At 38.0% G+C, this 18,168-nt stretch overlaps 1 protein-coding gene across 3 annotated transcripts in view; it reads right to left on the reverse strand.

The window, feature by feature from the left end:
• The window catches only part of GABRG3 (gamma-aminobutyric acid type A receptor subunit gamma3), a 310,237-nt gene that overhangs the window by 40,804 nt on the left and 251,265 nt on the right, over positions 1 to 18,168 (reverse strand). For all 3 annotated transcript variants that reach the window (XM_050334198.1, XM_050334200.1, XM_050334199.1), the window contains exon 6: positions 8,110 to 8,247. In XM_050334198.1, the coding sequence (XP_050190155.1) occupies positions 8,110 to 8,247 (138 nt within the window). The remainder of the gene's footprint in view (positions 1 to 8,109; positions 8,248 to 18,168) is intronic.

Here is an 18,168-nt window from a genome sequence, read left to right on the forward strand (position 1 = left end):
TTGTGCACGTAATTAAAAGTCAATACAACTTATTGATCCAATTTTGTTTTGTATTTTATGTACTGAAGACACTTGTAAAGCCATTCTGACTGCAGTAATGGTGTTTTTTCTATGGAAATACTTCCCTCTCTCCCTACTGCTTTAGCCACCATGACAGCACGTTACTACATTTATAAACATAGCCCAGCAGACCAAGGTTTGATTCTACAGGCCTGGGTATCATATACATGGCAATGTGCCTTCTCATTTGGCAAAGTCTGACCACACAATTATCCTCACAGACCTAATTTTGCCATGGCACAGCAAACTTTTTGCAGCAAGTGAAGGAGTTGAGAATCTCAGAATGAATCCCTAATAGCTACTGGATTACCACTGTGTCATCTAAACTGGGCAGGAAAAGGTGCAGATGAGAAGAAATTACTGCTAGAAAGGGCTCTGTTGCTATGAAGAATTCACAACTCTGTTCTTCAGAAGTAAGGAACAAAAATGAGAGGGGTTATCTAGTTCTTCATATTGCTATTAAATATTAAATCACTCTCTCAAGCTCAGAGGAGAGTTCAGGTCAAAATTCCAAGGTCTGGGTTATGGCTACTAGGGAACAGAATCAACCTTGTTGTCCTCCTGTCCTGATGACTTATCCTAGAATGGAAAAATGATGTAACTTCAGCAGAATGGAGCAGAAGATCAGGACTTCATGTACAAAGAGGAGTGGCAAATACAATGTTGTCATTGGATGAGTGAATGAGGACATTAATTCAGAAAACTCCTTTAAGTCAGAAACATAAAAATCTTCCAAAATATGAAACTATCAGATATAAATATCAGCTGAAGAAACACATAATGGAAAAAGACCGTATTTTTTTCCCATACAATATGAAAATCTTTAAAAAGGGCAACTTGAGGGCCTTTAATGAGGACAACTGGATATTTTTTTCAGGGAAAAATCACTTCCTACTGAAATTTTTGCCTAAGAAAAAAATGCAGGTTAAGACCTGCCTCCAAGTTTCCACTGTCTTTTTTTTCTACTTTTGCCTTTACCACTAAGTACGGTTACTTAATTTCTTATCTCTCTCACCATTTGCAGCAGTACCTATACAAAGGACACTAAGCATTTGTCTCTGCAAGGAAAAGCATAATAATGAAACCAGTTATATATGCAGTTCTGCTGAACTTAGAAAGTATGGGGAGGATTCATATTCTCTCCGCTCCTCTTATTCTAGTTACCTTTTATACTACTTGTGAACAGAAAAAGGAAGGTGTTTTTAGAGAACATTTCAGTTATGTAACTCATATATCATTAAACTGAGCTTTCTCTTGTTTCTAGTGACTAAAGAGTTACTCACATTAAATATAGAGTTAAGGCTTCTACATTTCAGTATCTAATGCCAGGCCAGCACCAGGGAAATGTTCTATTAACTTCAGTTGGCTATTGATGAAGTTATAAATCACTCTCTTCAGAAGTTGTCTTACTATGAAACTTTGTGAGGCTTTTTTATAACAAGATGGGCAACTGCTGGATTTGCAGGGCAATATAAAAGTTTTGATTCCCATAAGTGTCAGTCAAACTTGCAACCAACATAGGAAAACACTTTAACAGACTAGAAATACTATTCGTAATGGTCTATTTATTTATTACATTTCTTACCTGAGTGGTTAATGACAAAGTTATCAGACTCTATTACATGAATTGCTGTTAAAACTAAAAATTGAAATTTCTCCTAGAAAAGTTGTGAGTTTTTCAAAATATGGATTCTGATAGATTCCTATTTGCATGAGGCCTGGAGACACACCATCTATAACACTGCTGCTGCTTTTGAGAACACCCACAGGATCTCTCTTGAGGAGAAAAGACAATGCAGAAAGAACTGTGTCTCATCGATATCACCTGGGGAGTCTTTCTGCTGTACCTTCTGCAACTGGACTTGTCTGTCTTGCATTGGCCTTTTTAGCCATCAGCGTGCTTGTAGCAAGTGTGGGTAGAGCCCTTTTCAAATCTTCATTCACGAAGCCTAGCCATGATGATGATCTTTCAAAAGTCAATACTGTTGATTATCTCTGCTAAAATGGGATATTTTTTTCCAAATACTGTTTCAGAGATAAAACTCTGTCAACAAAAGGATTATTGCTAAATCTTCTCATAAAGAGGCTAATTTTATGTTTTCACATAAATTGGTATTTACTGTCAAAAAATAAGTCCTACATTGTTTGCTCATGTCGTGGGTTTCTGTGGCTGGGTTTTAGTAGTGGAGGGGGTGGGGGGACTACAAGGGTGGCTTCTGTTGGAAATTGCTAGAAGCTTCCCCTGTCCTATGGAGCCAATGCCAGCCAGCTCCAGGACAGACTCCCTGTTGCTGGCCAAGGCCGAGCCAATTAGGATTAATAGTAATGCCTCTGTGGTAACATATTTAAGAATAGAGTCTGTTAAACAGACTTTTTCCACACACAGATAGGAACACACTGAAGAATATTGTCTAGCACCAGGGGAAAGAAGGTTTTGAGATGCTGGAATCCAGCTGCCACTCCATTTGTGCCAGGTTAAGAAAAAAAAGGGCAAATTCTCCTTCTTTCTTCCTGCACTCATATTAGGAGTGAGGCATGACAGGATAAAGGGAGGTGGGAACAGTATTTAGAAGAGGAGGAGCACTGTCTGAAATCACAGGAGCCCAGAGCAAATGTCTGCTGAGGGCTGTAAACCAAATCCTAACCATCAAAGCAATTGAGATTATATGATACCCTGGGTGAAGAGGCAGAACTCCTGCAATGCCAGGTAAGTGAAAATAAGACACTGTTTTTAAATGAGGCTTTCATTTTTCTGAGTCTCCACCCATCTGCTTCAGGATACCATCTGGTTAAGGTCAGTCTGTGCAGCACAGTCAGCTGAGGTAGCGTGTGCTGGATCCCAATGAATTAAGCATTTAAGGAAAAAATTTCCCAAATTCATATTTGTCCTGGGAAGAATGCACAGATGACAAGCACTCTCTGACATGCCATCAGGACTCAGTGGGATGTTAAAAATATCAATGACTTTAAAACCCAAATGTTTTATAAATATTCATTAAATAAATGTCTTCAGATGAGTTAGCTGGTACATGAGACGGTGTGACTGAATCAGATCATTAAAAACAAATATGCGCAGACACAACCACATTCAGCACATTGACATTTGTGCATTTTTCCCCACTCGTTGTCAAGACTGTGAGAGCACCAACAGAGCTCCAGTTGCTCTCTGTACCATCCTTCTCTACCACTCCTCATGTAACCTTTCCTCAAGCTGAGGGCTCAGCTGCCTGCTGCCACCCTGACCTTGCCTTGGCAATCTGATGGCTGGGGTGAGTGGTGATCCTGCTCCACAAACATGGACCTATAGGGTAATGACTGGACTGCTGACTAGCCCTGGACTAGCACTGGTCAGTCTGGCTCATCTTGTGTGGGTACTCCTTGTGGGCTCTCTGTGTCTACAGCTAAGTGATCTGGGAGCATTTAACATCAAAAAGTAAGCAAAGATGACTATTTTGATATGCTGTGTCAAGTCAGCTGTTCTTTGCTCATCTGGTGGAAGAGCTAGGAACATGAGCATCATTCCCTCTGTGTAATTCTTTGAGAGTATGTTGACCTTCTCTTTTTTTCTTGTCTTTGCTTTTGTTTCCCCCTCAAGTTTATTTGGAAGGTTAGGACTCAGAAACCTGAAATTTACTGCAAACACACACGGAATGCTTTTAAGGATGATGTTCTCCCTCTCTCTCCCATTGTCTGGGTCACCTTTCAATCGGCTGATTTGCAGTTTTAAAATCTGAGAACTTTCTCCTTACATGCAGTTTGTCCTTTTTTCACAGCTCAGTGCCAGGTGGCTTAGTATTCCCTCTACTTTAATTATCTTTGTCAGCCTTTTTTGACAATGCAGCAAGAGAAGTGGTCTTGCTATGGTATCTGAGTACCTTGCCAACAGGGGAATTTTTCAATACTTGTGAATTACTTGGAATCACCTGACAGTGAAGGCTTACTTAGGGTGTCAGACAAAGGTTCATGACCACAGCATCATCACAGTGATTTCTGCTGTTTATTCTATATAGTCACTATATGCAATGGGTACTTATTTTGTTGTTTGTATTTTAGCATGAAATTTTAAAAAAAAATGTCAGGAAAGAAAATGTACACCTTGTACAGATGCCAATGAAGAATTCACCTCGCTGCCAGATTATTGTAAAAAAAAGTTAATCTTCTTGCAGGTGTGAAGCTCACCACTGTGGCAATGCTTAAAGCCATTGCTGGTTCAACACAACACATGACAACCTTTCTCATCTTATTTCAGAAATATATTCTGTGACAGCTGGCTTCTTACTTATGTACTGCTGAAGTTGTTATAGATTAGCATAAAGTTTATTTAGATGTCTGAGAAAGGTTTGGAAAGACTGAAAAACTGTCAAATAGCAGAACTCTGATAAGCAGTAAATCTAGTCATTCTGCAGTGAAATCGACTACCAAGAAAGGATTGAAGCAAATGCTGGAAGAGCAGCAGCGTGTTGCCGTGTGACCACTGTGACCTCTTTATTATAACCAGAATATGGCTGAAGAGGAGTTAAAAAAGAGATCCACAAACTAGAGATGGGAAGGTAGCACTACAGCAGCTCTCAGATTATGTAGATGGCACATAATTTAGTGAGAAGTCAGAAGCCAAAAAAGAAGTTAGGGTTTTGAATCCATCTCCTATTAGTGCAGGACTGCTCCCTGAAGTACATTTACTCATGCTTTGCCCAGTCTGCTTTTAATAGCAGTTTTCATAATTTCCCTTGGGAGGAAGAGATGATGTTTAGTGCCTTTGTCAGAAAGCTACTGTTGATATCCTGCCTGCTTCCCTTTTCCTAACTCCATCTCATTAGTCCAAATGATCCCCCGTGCAGCACTCTGAACAATTCTACTCTTCCTTTCTGTCCTCAGTCTGCAAAGGGGTGGTGGCTGCCAGGGCCTTCACAGGTTCCCCCTTGGCTCAGAGGGGCCCCAGGCAGACCCAGAGGCTGGTCAGTGGGAACTGGTCTCTCTGGAGAGCAGCACAAATTCAAGGGAAGTCTTATACCCTTAGCATCCTAGGGGCAGCCTCAGTGCAGTCTCCCTCTTCAGGCAGTTTGAGTGTAGATGTGCTACAGATCTTCCATGAGAGAACCTGGTATCTCTTTTTTGACCACCTGTAGCCCCCCTAGGCATAGCTGTAAAGGAGATGTGAGACCTGCAAGCAGCAGCTGTCACCACGCCTTTATCAGAGACTGTCCAAACATTAGGAAACATCAGCTTCCTAACTCTCATACTTCTAGGATAAAGCTTTTATTCCGTAAATAGGTGTGTACCATAGTACAGATGCCTCTTTATTCTACTTGATCACATATACTTAGACACTTACAGCAGGTAGACACAGAATTACCTTAAATTTTGTCTGACACATACTGTTCAGTCCTAGGTGGATTGTATCCTGCCCCCTCCCTCAAATTTTGGGACTCCTTCCTCTGTAGAATGTGACAGACTCAAGATTTTTCAATGTACCTGTTTTTTCTCGAGTCCTGGCCCTGGGTTTCCTCATGACAGTAAACATTGTTGATATTCAGTAAATCTACCCTTAAAAGTACCTTAAAATATAGTGTAAAAAAATATGGTCTATTTTATGCAAACTCGGGTCCATGTGCAAACTCAGGGGTTTATTTTCTACAACTCTCATGTATTTGTTGACTATGAGCCCCTTTGCAGATATCTGGTAAAATGAACAACTCATTTTTACAACCTAAAGACATCTGATGACAATTTGACTCATACAATTTACATTGTTTCTTATAAGTTACTTTTCACAATCTCCTGATAGGGTTTTTGATGATTTTTTTTTCCACTATTTGAATAAACTCCTATTTTCAAACATCTTTCTGCCCCTGTGATGCCTTTATGACAATAGAAATATCATGTGGCTCCAGTAAATTCAGTTCAACACTGCTACTGGATTTTGCACTCACAAACATAGGTGAGCAGAAAAAGCAATAGCAATTATACAAAAAACATTGTGTCATCTCACTTGTAAGAACTGGGCATGTACTAAAAAGAGCATAAGAAATAGATTTTCCCTTGTTCCACATTAGCCATTCACTTACTTGAATAAGACCTCTATAAATATGGTTTTGTCCCGGCAAAGGAAGAGTTTAATAGATCTGTTTATCAAGACACTGTCAATATCTTAATATGGCTGTCTTGGTAAATCTTCTTACATCCTGATGTAGCAGTTCTTGGTGGAGGCTCAGGATGGCACCACTCCTGATGTAAGCAAAGCAGAAGGAGCTGGACTTTCTCTGCTGTTCCTACCACCCCTTCCAGTGAGCTCCTGGTTGGTTTTGGCTGGGGTAGCTTTCCTTTTCTTCACATTAGATAGTGTGGGGTTGTGTTTTGGATTTGTGCTGGAAATAGTGTTGGTAATACAGGGATGTTTGCATTATTGCTGAGCAGCACTTGCACAGATTCAAGACCTCTCCTGCTCCTCACCCCACTCCATTAGCGAGGAGGCTGGGGAGGCAGAGAGCTGGGAGGGGACAGGAGCTGGGAGGGGACAGGAGCTGGGAGGGGACACAACCAGAACAGCTGACCCCAACTCGCTGCAGGGATATCCCAGACCATATGGCATCATGCTTGGCACATAAAGCTGGGGGGAAAAGGAGGAAGCGGGGGGATGTTCCTAATGGTGGTGTTTGTCTTCTCAAGTCACCGCTAATTGTGAGGGAGCCGGGCTGTCCTTGAGGTGGCCTGACCATAGGAAGCAGTGAATGAACTCCTTGTTTTGCTTTGCTTGTGTGCACGGCTTTTGCGTTGCCTATTAGACTGTCTTTATCTCAAAGCACGAGTTTTTCTCACTCTTCCAAATCTCTTTCCCATCCCACCACAGTGAGTGAGCAGCTGCAGGGGGCTGAGGTACCACTGGGGTTAAATCACGTACACAGACACTTTAATGATTTGGTATTTTGTACGTGACTGTTATCTGCCAAAACCTGATTTAATTTATGGGAAATTTGCATTCCTGAGAAACTTAAAGACTATAAAGTTTTGTGTCCATAACAGAACTTCTACGTGCGTGCTGTTTGCAACATTTTGTTCTGCTAAACCATCAGCTCACAATATTCACTAAAGCTTTAATGACTCTTCATTAAATTCATATAAAAATTGCTATCCAATCTTGAGAATACATTGCTGATGTTAGTGGGTGGGCCATGAGCCAACAGCAAGTAGTTTCACAGATTTATAATTTTTTATCATTAACATTATTCACAGTGTTTCCAAAATAATAGCTTAGCTTTGCTTACATTTTGAAAAAAAAATAAATATATTGGAGTTTTCAAAAATTTAACACCAGTTAAGCAGAAGGTCACTTCTAGCAGGTTCCTTCAGCAGCTGTGAGAATTACCAAATTGTAATCACAGAGATGCCTGCAAAGTCACGTATAAATTTTAGATATTGTGTGAATTTCATGAGAATCTATCCAGTTCAAGTAAAATGTATTCTATTTAAACATCTCTTTTTAATATATATATATTTGTGCTATTATAGGAAACAGCAAGATTTCTGAAGAAATAAAATAGTCATGACTAGATTTTAATTACAGTCAATTGGCAGAGTCACTAACAAGGGCATTTACCAACTGAGAAATAAAGAGTGCCTTTGAAATATTAAGAGAAATATTAAACCTATGGCTGAATGGTTAACTAGTATTAAAAGTGTCTAATTTCACTAACCTACCATTGTATATAAAATCTTCCTCTTTAATTTATGGTGAAAATGCATTCAATGCAAATGAATGGCCAAATAAACTTAGATGAGGAATGAAAATCATATCGTAACTTCAAGTATATAACCAACAGCTATATCAACTTAGTATTTATTCCTCAGTTTGTGACATTACTACTAGAGTAGAGAAGAAGTTATCAAAAAAATCTAGAGAAAATCAATGTTTTTGAAGTCTGCACTTTACAGATTTTAATATGAACATTGGTACACATTGAAATCAATTTACATTCAAATGAAAGAAAAAAAGGAATCAATATTTTAAAATATTTTTTCCAGAAAAAGCTCTACTATTTATTTAATTCTTACCTGCAGAGGTTTTCACAATTTCTGAAGTATTTCTGAGACCCATAAAGTCAAACTGATAGAGTCTCCAAGATTTCTGGTCAGCAGCCTCCACTGAGTTTTTCCTCCATCTGTAAATCATTTCCTCTTTAGGGTAGCCATCTAGAAATTAATATGTATGTATGTGAATATATTGCATTTCATAAAAGGAGGTATTGCAAAACAGTATCAGTTCACTGTTTCACTGCTATTTGGGAACACCCGCATTTCTGATCTAATGCCTTATCGGTGATGTAAGAGTTGTACGGCACACAAAAATAGAGTCATAATACTGGCAAGCCTGTGATTTTTCACAATCACCGTTTTTTGATAATGGAAAAAGTTACTGGTTCCATCAGAAGCAGATCTCTTCAGAGGTGCATTTGATCTTTGACTGTACTAATTTGAGGTCCAGACACAGAACGGAAATGTACTGCTATACATAGGCTCTGAAGAAGCTTTGCAAACCAACAGACTACAAAAAAAAGGGGAGTCTCTCAGTGTAAGATATGAACAATTGAAAAGGACTCATTGTTTTGAAAGTTGCAATAGTTCTAATGTGGAGTGTGCTACTGTACTTCTGAAAGTAACTTCATACAGTGCAAAAGAAGCAAATTTTTAATTAACATGGGAATTGTAGAGTGATTATGCCACCGTGTTACTTCTAAAGTCTTTGTATTTAATTAGTCATCAACTGATTTCTACAGCTGAAATAGCTTCTGAAAGTCTTTATCAGCTTAGCACTCAGTGGTCATAATTAATCCTCATGCCAATATTTAATTTCCTTTTTGCTAGAGAATGGCATTTTCCAATAGGAGTACAACAACAAATCTTCAACCAGTCCAAAACATAATAATAAACCATCTAGAAAACAGCACACTCATGCTAGCTAAAACTAGATTATTCTCTAATGCATAACACAATCAATTTTTATTCATCTAATTAATAGAGTAGATGCAGATTATAAGGCAAATTAAAAACCTAACAACAACAATAGATGGTTAATATAAATGTCTCAGCAGTAATTTTTTTTTCCCATTGGATACTGATAAATTTTTATATTTGCATTGCAAAACAACTTGTCTAGTCACAGTGCTATTTTCTTGATGAGCGTCTTCTTAATCTTGTTGAAGGTTCCACCCTGCTGGGGTACTGCTGTAAGGTGTGAATGTCCTCATTTATCCTTCTCACTAACATGGCAAGAAAAATAGCCACAAGTCCCTTAGTTCTCATCTGTACAAAATGACTATGTGTTAATTCAAGATGTCACATTAGTGTATTTTCCATCAATGTAAATAAAGAAATAACCCATGAAGGACCCGGCTGAGTAACAAACACTGTTCTCCTTGAAAACTCTTGCTGCCAAGCAGATTTCACTGCCAATTCTTCTGTGACAGACTGTGAGATTGACCTAAAGGTTAATATTTTTTGGCTGGCAGATTATGTCAGAGGATGCAGTGGTACAGTAGAAGAAGTCAGGCTTTGCAGGGCCTCTGAACCTTAGCCCTGCATCATCTGAAATCTTCTTGAGTCTGGCTCCTATTTTATTGAGCCTTCTGATCACATTTCTTCTTCTTGGTAACAAACAATAAGATGAGAGAAAACGGCCTCAAGTTGCACTGGGAATGGCAGGGTTAGATTGAACATTTGGAAACATTTATTCATGAAAAGGGTTTTCAAGCACTGAAATAGGCTGCCCAGGGAAACGTTTGAGACACCATCCCTGGAGGTATTTAAAAGATGTGAAAGTATGTAGATGTGTCACTTAGGGACATGGCTTAGGAGCAGACATGGCAGAGGTTTTTTTATTTGGTTGGACTTGATGTTCTTGGAGGTCTTTTCCAACCTAAATGATTTGTGATTCTATTTCTGACTGAATAATGTCTCCCTCTAATGGAAAATTTTACATTTTTCATCAGTAGCCTTCTCAAATTTGCTTCATCCGTGGGGACTCTGATATCTTTCCCCTGCAGTTCAGGAGGGAAGAAGCATCAGATGGCCTTCTTGATGTGCTGTGGCTGCCCTGCACTCATGCCGAGTGATGGTGCCAGAATCCCCCTTTCCCCACAAGGCTATATCAGTACCACACAGGGGGCTGCCCTACCATCTGAGTCTTAATCCTACCTCCTGATTTGCCTCTTGATGTGAAGCAAAGGAAACTCTTGTCCTGTTGGACCAGTTCCTGCTGCAGAACTTGCAGCCCCAAGTGATAATTTGCAGGTTTTATGACAGGCAGTAGATTGAGTTCCTTTTCTCAGATAAGTTTCACCATAATCATTGCAAGTAAAAATGTTTCAAATATCCTGGAAGTAACAAATATTTTATCTTTTTTAATACATTTATTCTAGATTGATCTAAAATTAACTTTTTACACTTTTTTCCCAAATTTCACAGAAAAAAATTGTGCCAGTTAGCCTTGAATTCAATTTCTTCCTGTTTTTTTTTTTTTTTGCTTTCTTTTAATCCCATAGCCACCTCACCAAAAGAAATCCATTACACTGTCAGTTTTCTTGAAAGCTAGCTATCATATTATCCAAGGCATAGCTGTTTAGCCTGGCAAGAGCAGCATGTAGTCAGGAACAAGTTCATGAGACTCTCATCCTTCGGGAATTTTCCTATATTTTTGACTAAGAAGGGTCAGATTCAATTTCAGAGTATCTACTTTCCATATTATTCGTCATCATTAAATCATAAACAACTGACCTCAGGAAACTATCATGACCTTTCAATAGTCCCTTAATTCAAAGTAGCTGGCATCTCCTCTTACAATGATTGGGTAACATATACCAAAAGAAATAAGTACCAGGGATTCAAGACGAGTTGTTTCAGTCGGCTAAATAACTGCTATTTTGTTCTACTCCAGTGCCAGGTGACTTCACTTTTCAATTAATTTAAAAGAAAAATAAATTTTATAGAATAGTAACACATCTATTTGGACAGTATATCCATTCATTTCCATTTCATGTCCATCCATTTAACATGCAGAATGAACTATCCATGATGGCTCTTCTTTTAGTGATATTCACTATTTCTTGTACACAGCCCAATTGTTTCTAGCCCTTTAAATGTTTTATTTTAGAGAGTATCAGAATCACAGACTTCAGTATTTCCACAAGAAAATGCAACCTCTATTGTTCAGTTCTCAACACAACTGTGTTATCTGTAGAAATGTCTGCTTTCTTTCACTTTCCCAGCATGACAAATGGCAGTAAATTACCCTAAATTCTTGGCCTTGTGGCTTCAAGCCATCCACGCTGAACATATGTCTATCAAATGTGTTTACCCTGTCAGGTTGCTTCAGGTTATGCAAGAATATTCATACTGCAACAGGGCAAATCTCCAGGAGGTCCTGAAGATTTTCCAGCAGGTGCCAGTAACATGGCAAGGGGGATGTCGTGGGAAGAAGACAACAAAATGTGTATTCTGTGTTACAGCCATCCAAGTTCTGGCAACCTGCAACTCAGGATATTCTCTACCAAAGTCAGCAACTTCATTTTCCCTTCCATGAATTTTACTTGATTAAATTCTCCTAATTTTTAGTCCAATGGTTATTTTCCAGGCTGTGCTGTAGTTTTTTATATACTATCTCAAGGACTTTTAGAGAACCATTTAGAGACCATTTGTTTTTCTGTAAGATTGTTACTACATGGTTTTGTAAAATCAGGTCAAGAATAAATTTAGTTATTTCTTTAAGAGCCCAGGAGAAAGTATCCATGTAATAACTCCTATTTATTTCCACCAAACATGCTAAATAACTTTGCTTTTCTACTTTTTGCAGTTTTGGACGTGAACTTATTATAATAGAAAGCCAAATCGTCACAAAAAATATGTGAGATTCTCTGGATTTTGGTTTATTACCCCTTTATTTTTGGAATAATTGAACTCCCATTACCACATCTTGTCACATTACCAGCCTATGACTTGGAACTGAGCAGTTAAAAATATTTAAACTTCATTCTTCATGTTCATACTCCTTTACTTTCTAGGGAGATTGATTTGTGCAGAAGCCTCAGCCAGACTGCTGAAAAAATGGTCAAGGCCAGAAACATCTCCAAGCTGGATGGGAGGCATATGCAACCATAACTTAGCTGTGAGACTTCGTGTCAAGTGCCACTGAAGCATGGCTGCTACAGGAATCAACACTGATGGAAAATCACCAACTTCTGTAATATGACCAGTGATGCCTGTTAGTGCATACTGCCTCTAACCTTGATTTCCGCAATGCTGTTGTTGGCCTGGGCATCTTAGATCAGTGTTTGATAACTTTGTTTCACTTTCTGTTCTGTGATAATGGGTCTATTTTAGGAAGTGAGTAGAGCTATGGAAAGATAGCCAAAAAGGGATCACGTCAAAAAAGGACACAGAGCATTTCAAGAGTTAAAAAGCTTTCCTTAGAAAAGTATTCAAGACATGGAAAGACAGAGAGGCATAGAAAAAAAATTAACTTCTTTCATCTCTTCAGACATCTTTTCCCTACTCAGTGAAATAAGCTTATTTTACTGCTAGTTACCCACACTTTGTATTCACACATAACAGAGGTAGACCCAGCTTGTAGCAGAAGGAATGCAAGTAGGAAAGTCCTCTCTCCTTCTTAGCCTTGCAAAAACTTGTACGCTCAGAGAATGCAATGAGGAGTTAATAAAAGCAGCAGCAAAACTGAAAATGTGGGGGAAGCAGGCAAGAAAGGATTGGTTCTGTTAATTATCTGCCTGGGGCTGATGCTCGTGACGGGAGTATATATTTGAAAGACACAGCCAGATTCTGGGAAGATTTTGCTTTTCCAGGGGTGTTAGATATACACTCGAAGTCAGGGAAAAGTGTGATCTGAAAGACAAGCTTTTGCCATCAGTAAGTGGTTGGAGTTTACATCACAAGCATGGAGGGAACAACGTAGATTCAAATTGTTTTTGGTGAAGGTGATCAGTATAGGGAGAAAGCTCTGTCCCAGTTAGAGCCAGGGAATGAGCAGCCCTTTATACCCTACAGCCAGATACTTTCAGAAACACTTTGCCTTGTTGAATACTACCTTGTTAACTCTTCGTCTGGCTAATTGGGAGACCTCTGTCAACACAGCCTTGGTCAGAATAGGATAATGAAGTCCAGAAATGCACCTTTCTCTGACATTATGTTTTGAATCACGAATCATATGCTTCCACAAAATCTGCCTGGGCTCTTTTTCTTGTTAGCAGTCTTTATAATTGCTTCTTTGTTGGCAAATGAACTGCATTTTAATCCAAACTTCCCAACATTTGGAGGAAGAGGTTTCTTGGTGATCTATTCCTGCATCTTTTAATCTCAGAAGGCTTTATTTAGGAGGATCCTGGAAGTTCTACTACTAAAACTGGTATTATCTTCTATTTCATGATAGTATGCATTTATTAAGCACAATTGGATGATAGAAAGAGCAGGTTTGGTTCAATTAGTTTAAAATAAAACAAAATAAAAAATAGCGTATATAGACAATTCATGTCTTTTCAGGAGGACGCCTTGAGGGTAGACTGAAGCAGAAATAGGGAAAGACAATGGAGATGTTTAGTAGTTTACTTAAGATCTATGGAAAACACTACTATAATTGAATGCATATTGGGTTCTCTCTGTTCACTATTGAAGGTGACTAGCTTTTTTCTCACTCGGTGATTTAAAAAAATACAGGAAAAGAAAAATGATGAGGTATTTTAAAAGGCAGGTATGATAATAAGAATTAAAAAAAAAAAGGTAAACGTGAATGTTGTAAAGATAGCTTTGAATCTTGAAGTGATTTATTTCTGCAATAGTAGATAATTGCACTTAAGTGATAACTGCAGCAATTAGAAACATTATTCTTTGCCCTGTTTGCTTGCATCAGTAATTGACACCTTATTAACAGTACATTAGCTTATGAAAAAAAATCAACCAACATTATCATGACTGCAGAATAATGAATCTAATACTGCCCTGAAGTTAAAGGATTTATGTCCCATTATAAATAGTTTTTCTACCAAGAAAATGTGCTTTGATATGATTGTTACATCAGTTTGATGAAGAACTAGAGAATCCAGTCACCATCATCAACAGTAATGCTTAATTATCCTTTACCTGAGACTAATTCTGGTTTTGGATAGAAGTGTAGGATCCTGATGTGATTTACTGATAAACTACATGACATCAGTCCTTCTTTTGGGCCTTCAAATAGAAAGGAGAAAAAGAGAAGTGTTGCTGTCATAGAAATAATTCCAAAAGAAGGATTGTCTGTGAACCAGCCCGTGTAAGAGGTAATAATTTTCTAGCTTCTCATAGACAAAATAAAATTTTGGCCCAGAGAAATGCAGAAGAGAATAAAAAGGTGAAAATGAGAAGGGAAAGAAGGCAGAGTAGAATGAACAGAATAGGACTGAAAAGAGAGAAGTTTTCCCTTGAAGACATTTTGAGATGTGGCTTTTCAATGTACTCACTTTCTGTTAAAATATAACAGATACTTCTCACACAGAGGTGCTAAGATTTTGTCACACACAGCCCCAGTAATAAAAAAAAATAATCCCAGTTCCAAGTATCAAATCCTAATGGATAGGTGGAGTAACTTGAAATTACATCAAGAAACTAAGGCAATTCTGCTGCATCATCACACTTTTGTGCTCATGCTTTTGTGCTCACTTTTGTCCTTATGGTTGCCAAACAATTTCCATTTTGACACATTTGGGAGCAGTACCAAGAGATTTGGTTTTGGATATTGGTTGAATTTATCATGTATTGTCCCTATAATTTACACTCCTCTATTGTTTTGCAAATGCCTTCACCTTTTCTGAAAAAAACTCACCAAAACTAAACAAAAAAAAATTGTCTTATAGCCTGTATTAATGTTTCACTGTGCATTTTTATTTATATACCTATTTTTACTGATTGCTAACACTTTTATTTAGAAGGCAATTTTCAGAAGCCTCATGTGCAACAGTTGCTCTTGCCTATCTGCTTGCATTGTTCTGGCCAGCAGATTCTTTCACAAATTAATCCACTGGTAATTGGAATCTGATAAACGTTCTGATTCCTCTGATTTAGCCACATTCCATCCCCATTTCTAATATCATTAACAGTAAATGGGCTGATCTCACTCCTAGCTTATTGGATATGTATCTTATACCAAGAAGAGAATTCTTGCACGGATCAGAGTGCTGAGGTATGGCAAATATGGGCACTGAAAGAAATGAGACTGTCACCACACAGAGTTCAATTTCAGGATTTTATCCGGCAACCTGTCTAGCACTCCCTTTTATTAGGATTCCTTTGTAAACAGCACCTGGTATTTGTCTTTTTTTAACCAGAATTCCCAGGATCGTCCCAAACCAGTGCCTTGATCCCAGACATTCATACTCACATCATGTAGTGGCTGTGTTCAGCCACGAGAGAAAAACACAGGCTATCATGCAGACTATTCAAAGTAATTTTTGCTTCGAGAACACAGCACTCTCTTTATCAAAAACACCAGTCAAGGCCAAACACTCCTTTTAGATTCTAATTAACTGAATGCTGGTGATGCTGGTTTAACTTGTTCCCACACTGAGGACATACAGAGAAAGCTTGCCTAGCCTTATACAGTCTTCTTTGTGCTTTTAATGGAATAGATACTTCACACTAACCTCCTGTTCTGCTATGAATGGAACACTGTGAAGATTTTGCCCTAGGTCTTCTGCAACACCAATAGACATGGGAGGCTTCACCTGAGCACTTGCTGCTTTCCATAGGATTTGGAGTGAGATTCAAACAGATGGCAGTCTCATACCCTTTGCTTACATGGACCTACAACTCCTTTCTTTCACATGTGCCCCACAACAATGACTGAACGATGCTGAGAATTCAAGAGCTATGTACTACTGCTGAAAGATCAGCCTCATCATTGTAAGGCTAAAAATGTACATTGAGTTCTTTAGCAGAAAACAAGTAAAAATGAATGTTTTAGCACCTAAAATATTGTGCTGGGTTGACTGCATGAGCTCAAGTGAGAAGAGAAAAAAATCTTTTTTTTTTACAGTTTATAGCTGACTAATGAAGAATCTCAAGCTGCATGTAAAATTTTCTCATGTCCATTTAAACATGAATTTTGTGCTGGATGTGCTGAGAGCAAACTTTGAGGTGCTTCCCAAAAATTATGCTGAGATGTGCAAAGTCCTAGTGACTGCATACTGAAGTAGCATCTCAGGTAGATGTAGGTGATGTCAATCACTCACAGTTTTCCATATAGAATTTGGCTCTTAATTCAGCATTATGAAAAAGAGGAAGCCAACATCATTACAATAGAGCAGATGAAAAATATTTGGATAACCCAGAACAAGTAAAATCTTCTACCATCAGAATTTAAAATCAAACCTAGTAGGGCTTGCTTTGGACAATTTAGAGATCAAAGCTATAAAATAGCCAAAGTAGAACATAAACCTCAGTTTATTAAAGGAATATCTGTCAAATCTGCAATTCTTTGATCTACTGACATTCTTTATAGCCAGCATACAGTCTTCCTCTTCCATTCATTTAAACTGCACTTTCATTGAAGATGCTTAATAACATTGATCTCCTAAAGCAAGTACTGAAATTTCTTACGACGTGGATGGAAAGCAGTGACACCAAGAGATGCTGGCCAGCTGGCTTCAAACACCCCAGCGGGAGCTGAATACCATTCTCTAGAGGACTTTAAATATACCTTTTTTTTTAAGTACTGACTATGTAGACCACCTCAAAGTTAGGGGCAGGACAGCTGTGCAAGTTAAATGAAGCAAATTCCATCAAAGATCTTTAACACAAATATTTGTGTATGGGATAAAAATCAGCTTCAACTGCACCGGATATTACAAGATAAAATAATCCTGCCTTTACCCATTTGGTTGCATTAATTAATTGTATCCTCCATGTAGGACTACTAAGATTTAATTTAAGACTGTCCTGATGAGAAAGAAAACATTGTTTACTTCATGTATTGCTTTGTTAGGTAAAGTGCTGAGAAAATGTGTTTTGGCTCATCTGAAAACATATAATGAACAAGCAGAGTTTCCGGTGGAGACTCAGAGCTCTAGTAAAGTAAACAACGCAGCCATAAATAGCTCAGGAAATGAAAGAAAATACACCTGTGAAGAGTTTTAGTCCAGGCAAGTGGGGAGGAAGAGAGAGAACACAATTTGCTTACAGGTTTCTTCCTTTCACTGACAAATGATCTATCTAATGTTTTTATTTGAACACTTCATAAACAGACTTTTTAACACTAAAATCTCAAACTGCGTTTTTAAACACATTTTGCATATTTAAAGATCATGCTGAGCATGTTTAATCCTTGTCTTCCAATTGCTACTCAATAGACAGCATGTGTATGTTAAGTACGAATGCAGCTAGAAGAACGATATCTATTAGCAACAAAATAATACAATATTATGATTGGATGTGTACTATTATCAACACGTAAATATAAGTAAGTAAGCTATTTATTGTACCAAATAACATAAAAAAGAACTAGCAAGGAACAGCCTGTGTTTCTAAAGACAGACAAGAAGACTTTGTGTTCTCTTGCAAAAAAAAAATAGAGTAAATGTGGATAGAAAATATTTGTATTCACAACTTGAAGATAGCTGTTACAATGGAATAGTAATAGCATTGTCAGGAGTATTGACATCCATCTATTTATCAGTGCCCAGCTTCTTAAGTTAGAAACACTCTGCAGTCTATTCACACATGTATAGAAATTTACTATCCAATTTCAATTACAAAAATCATTGTAGCTGGGTATTCATCTTACACAGTCCATGGGGTTTGTAACTAGCCTGAACTGTACATTTTCAGACGCATGAAAATAAAATTTAGATACCAACATTTTTCTGAATTGCCATGGAACCCATTAGGGGCTTCACATGAGCTACATCAGCAAAGCCTGTGGCTTTACAGAAAACTACAGAAATGTACTGTGCTCAGCCAACATATCATTAATGGAACCAGGTTACGAACTAAAGACTTTCATACAAGGTTACTATGAATTTTTATAGGTCTTCTCATAATACATCAGGAATGAATAGTAAAAGCTAAAACAACAGAACA

This window comes from Myiozetetes cayanensis, unplaced genomic scaffold, assembly GCF_022539395.1.
Source record: "Myiozetetes cayanensis isolate MyiCay16 unplaced genomic scaffold, myiCay2020 scf5-8, whole genome shotgun sequence".
NCBI lineage: Eukaryota > Metazoa > Chordata > Aves > Passeriformes > Tyrannidae > Myiozetetes > Myiozetetes cayanensis.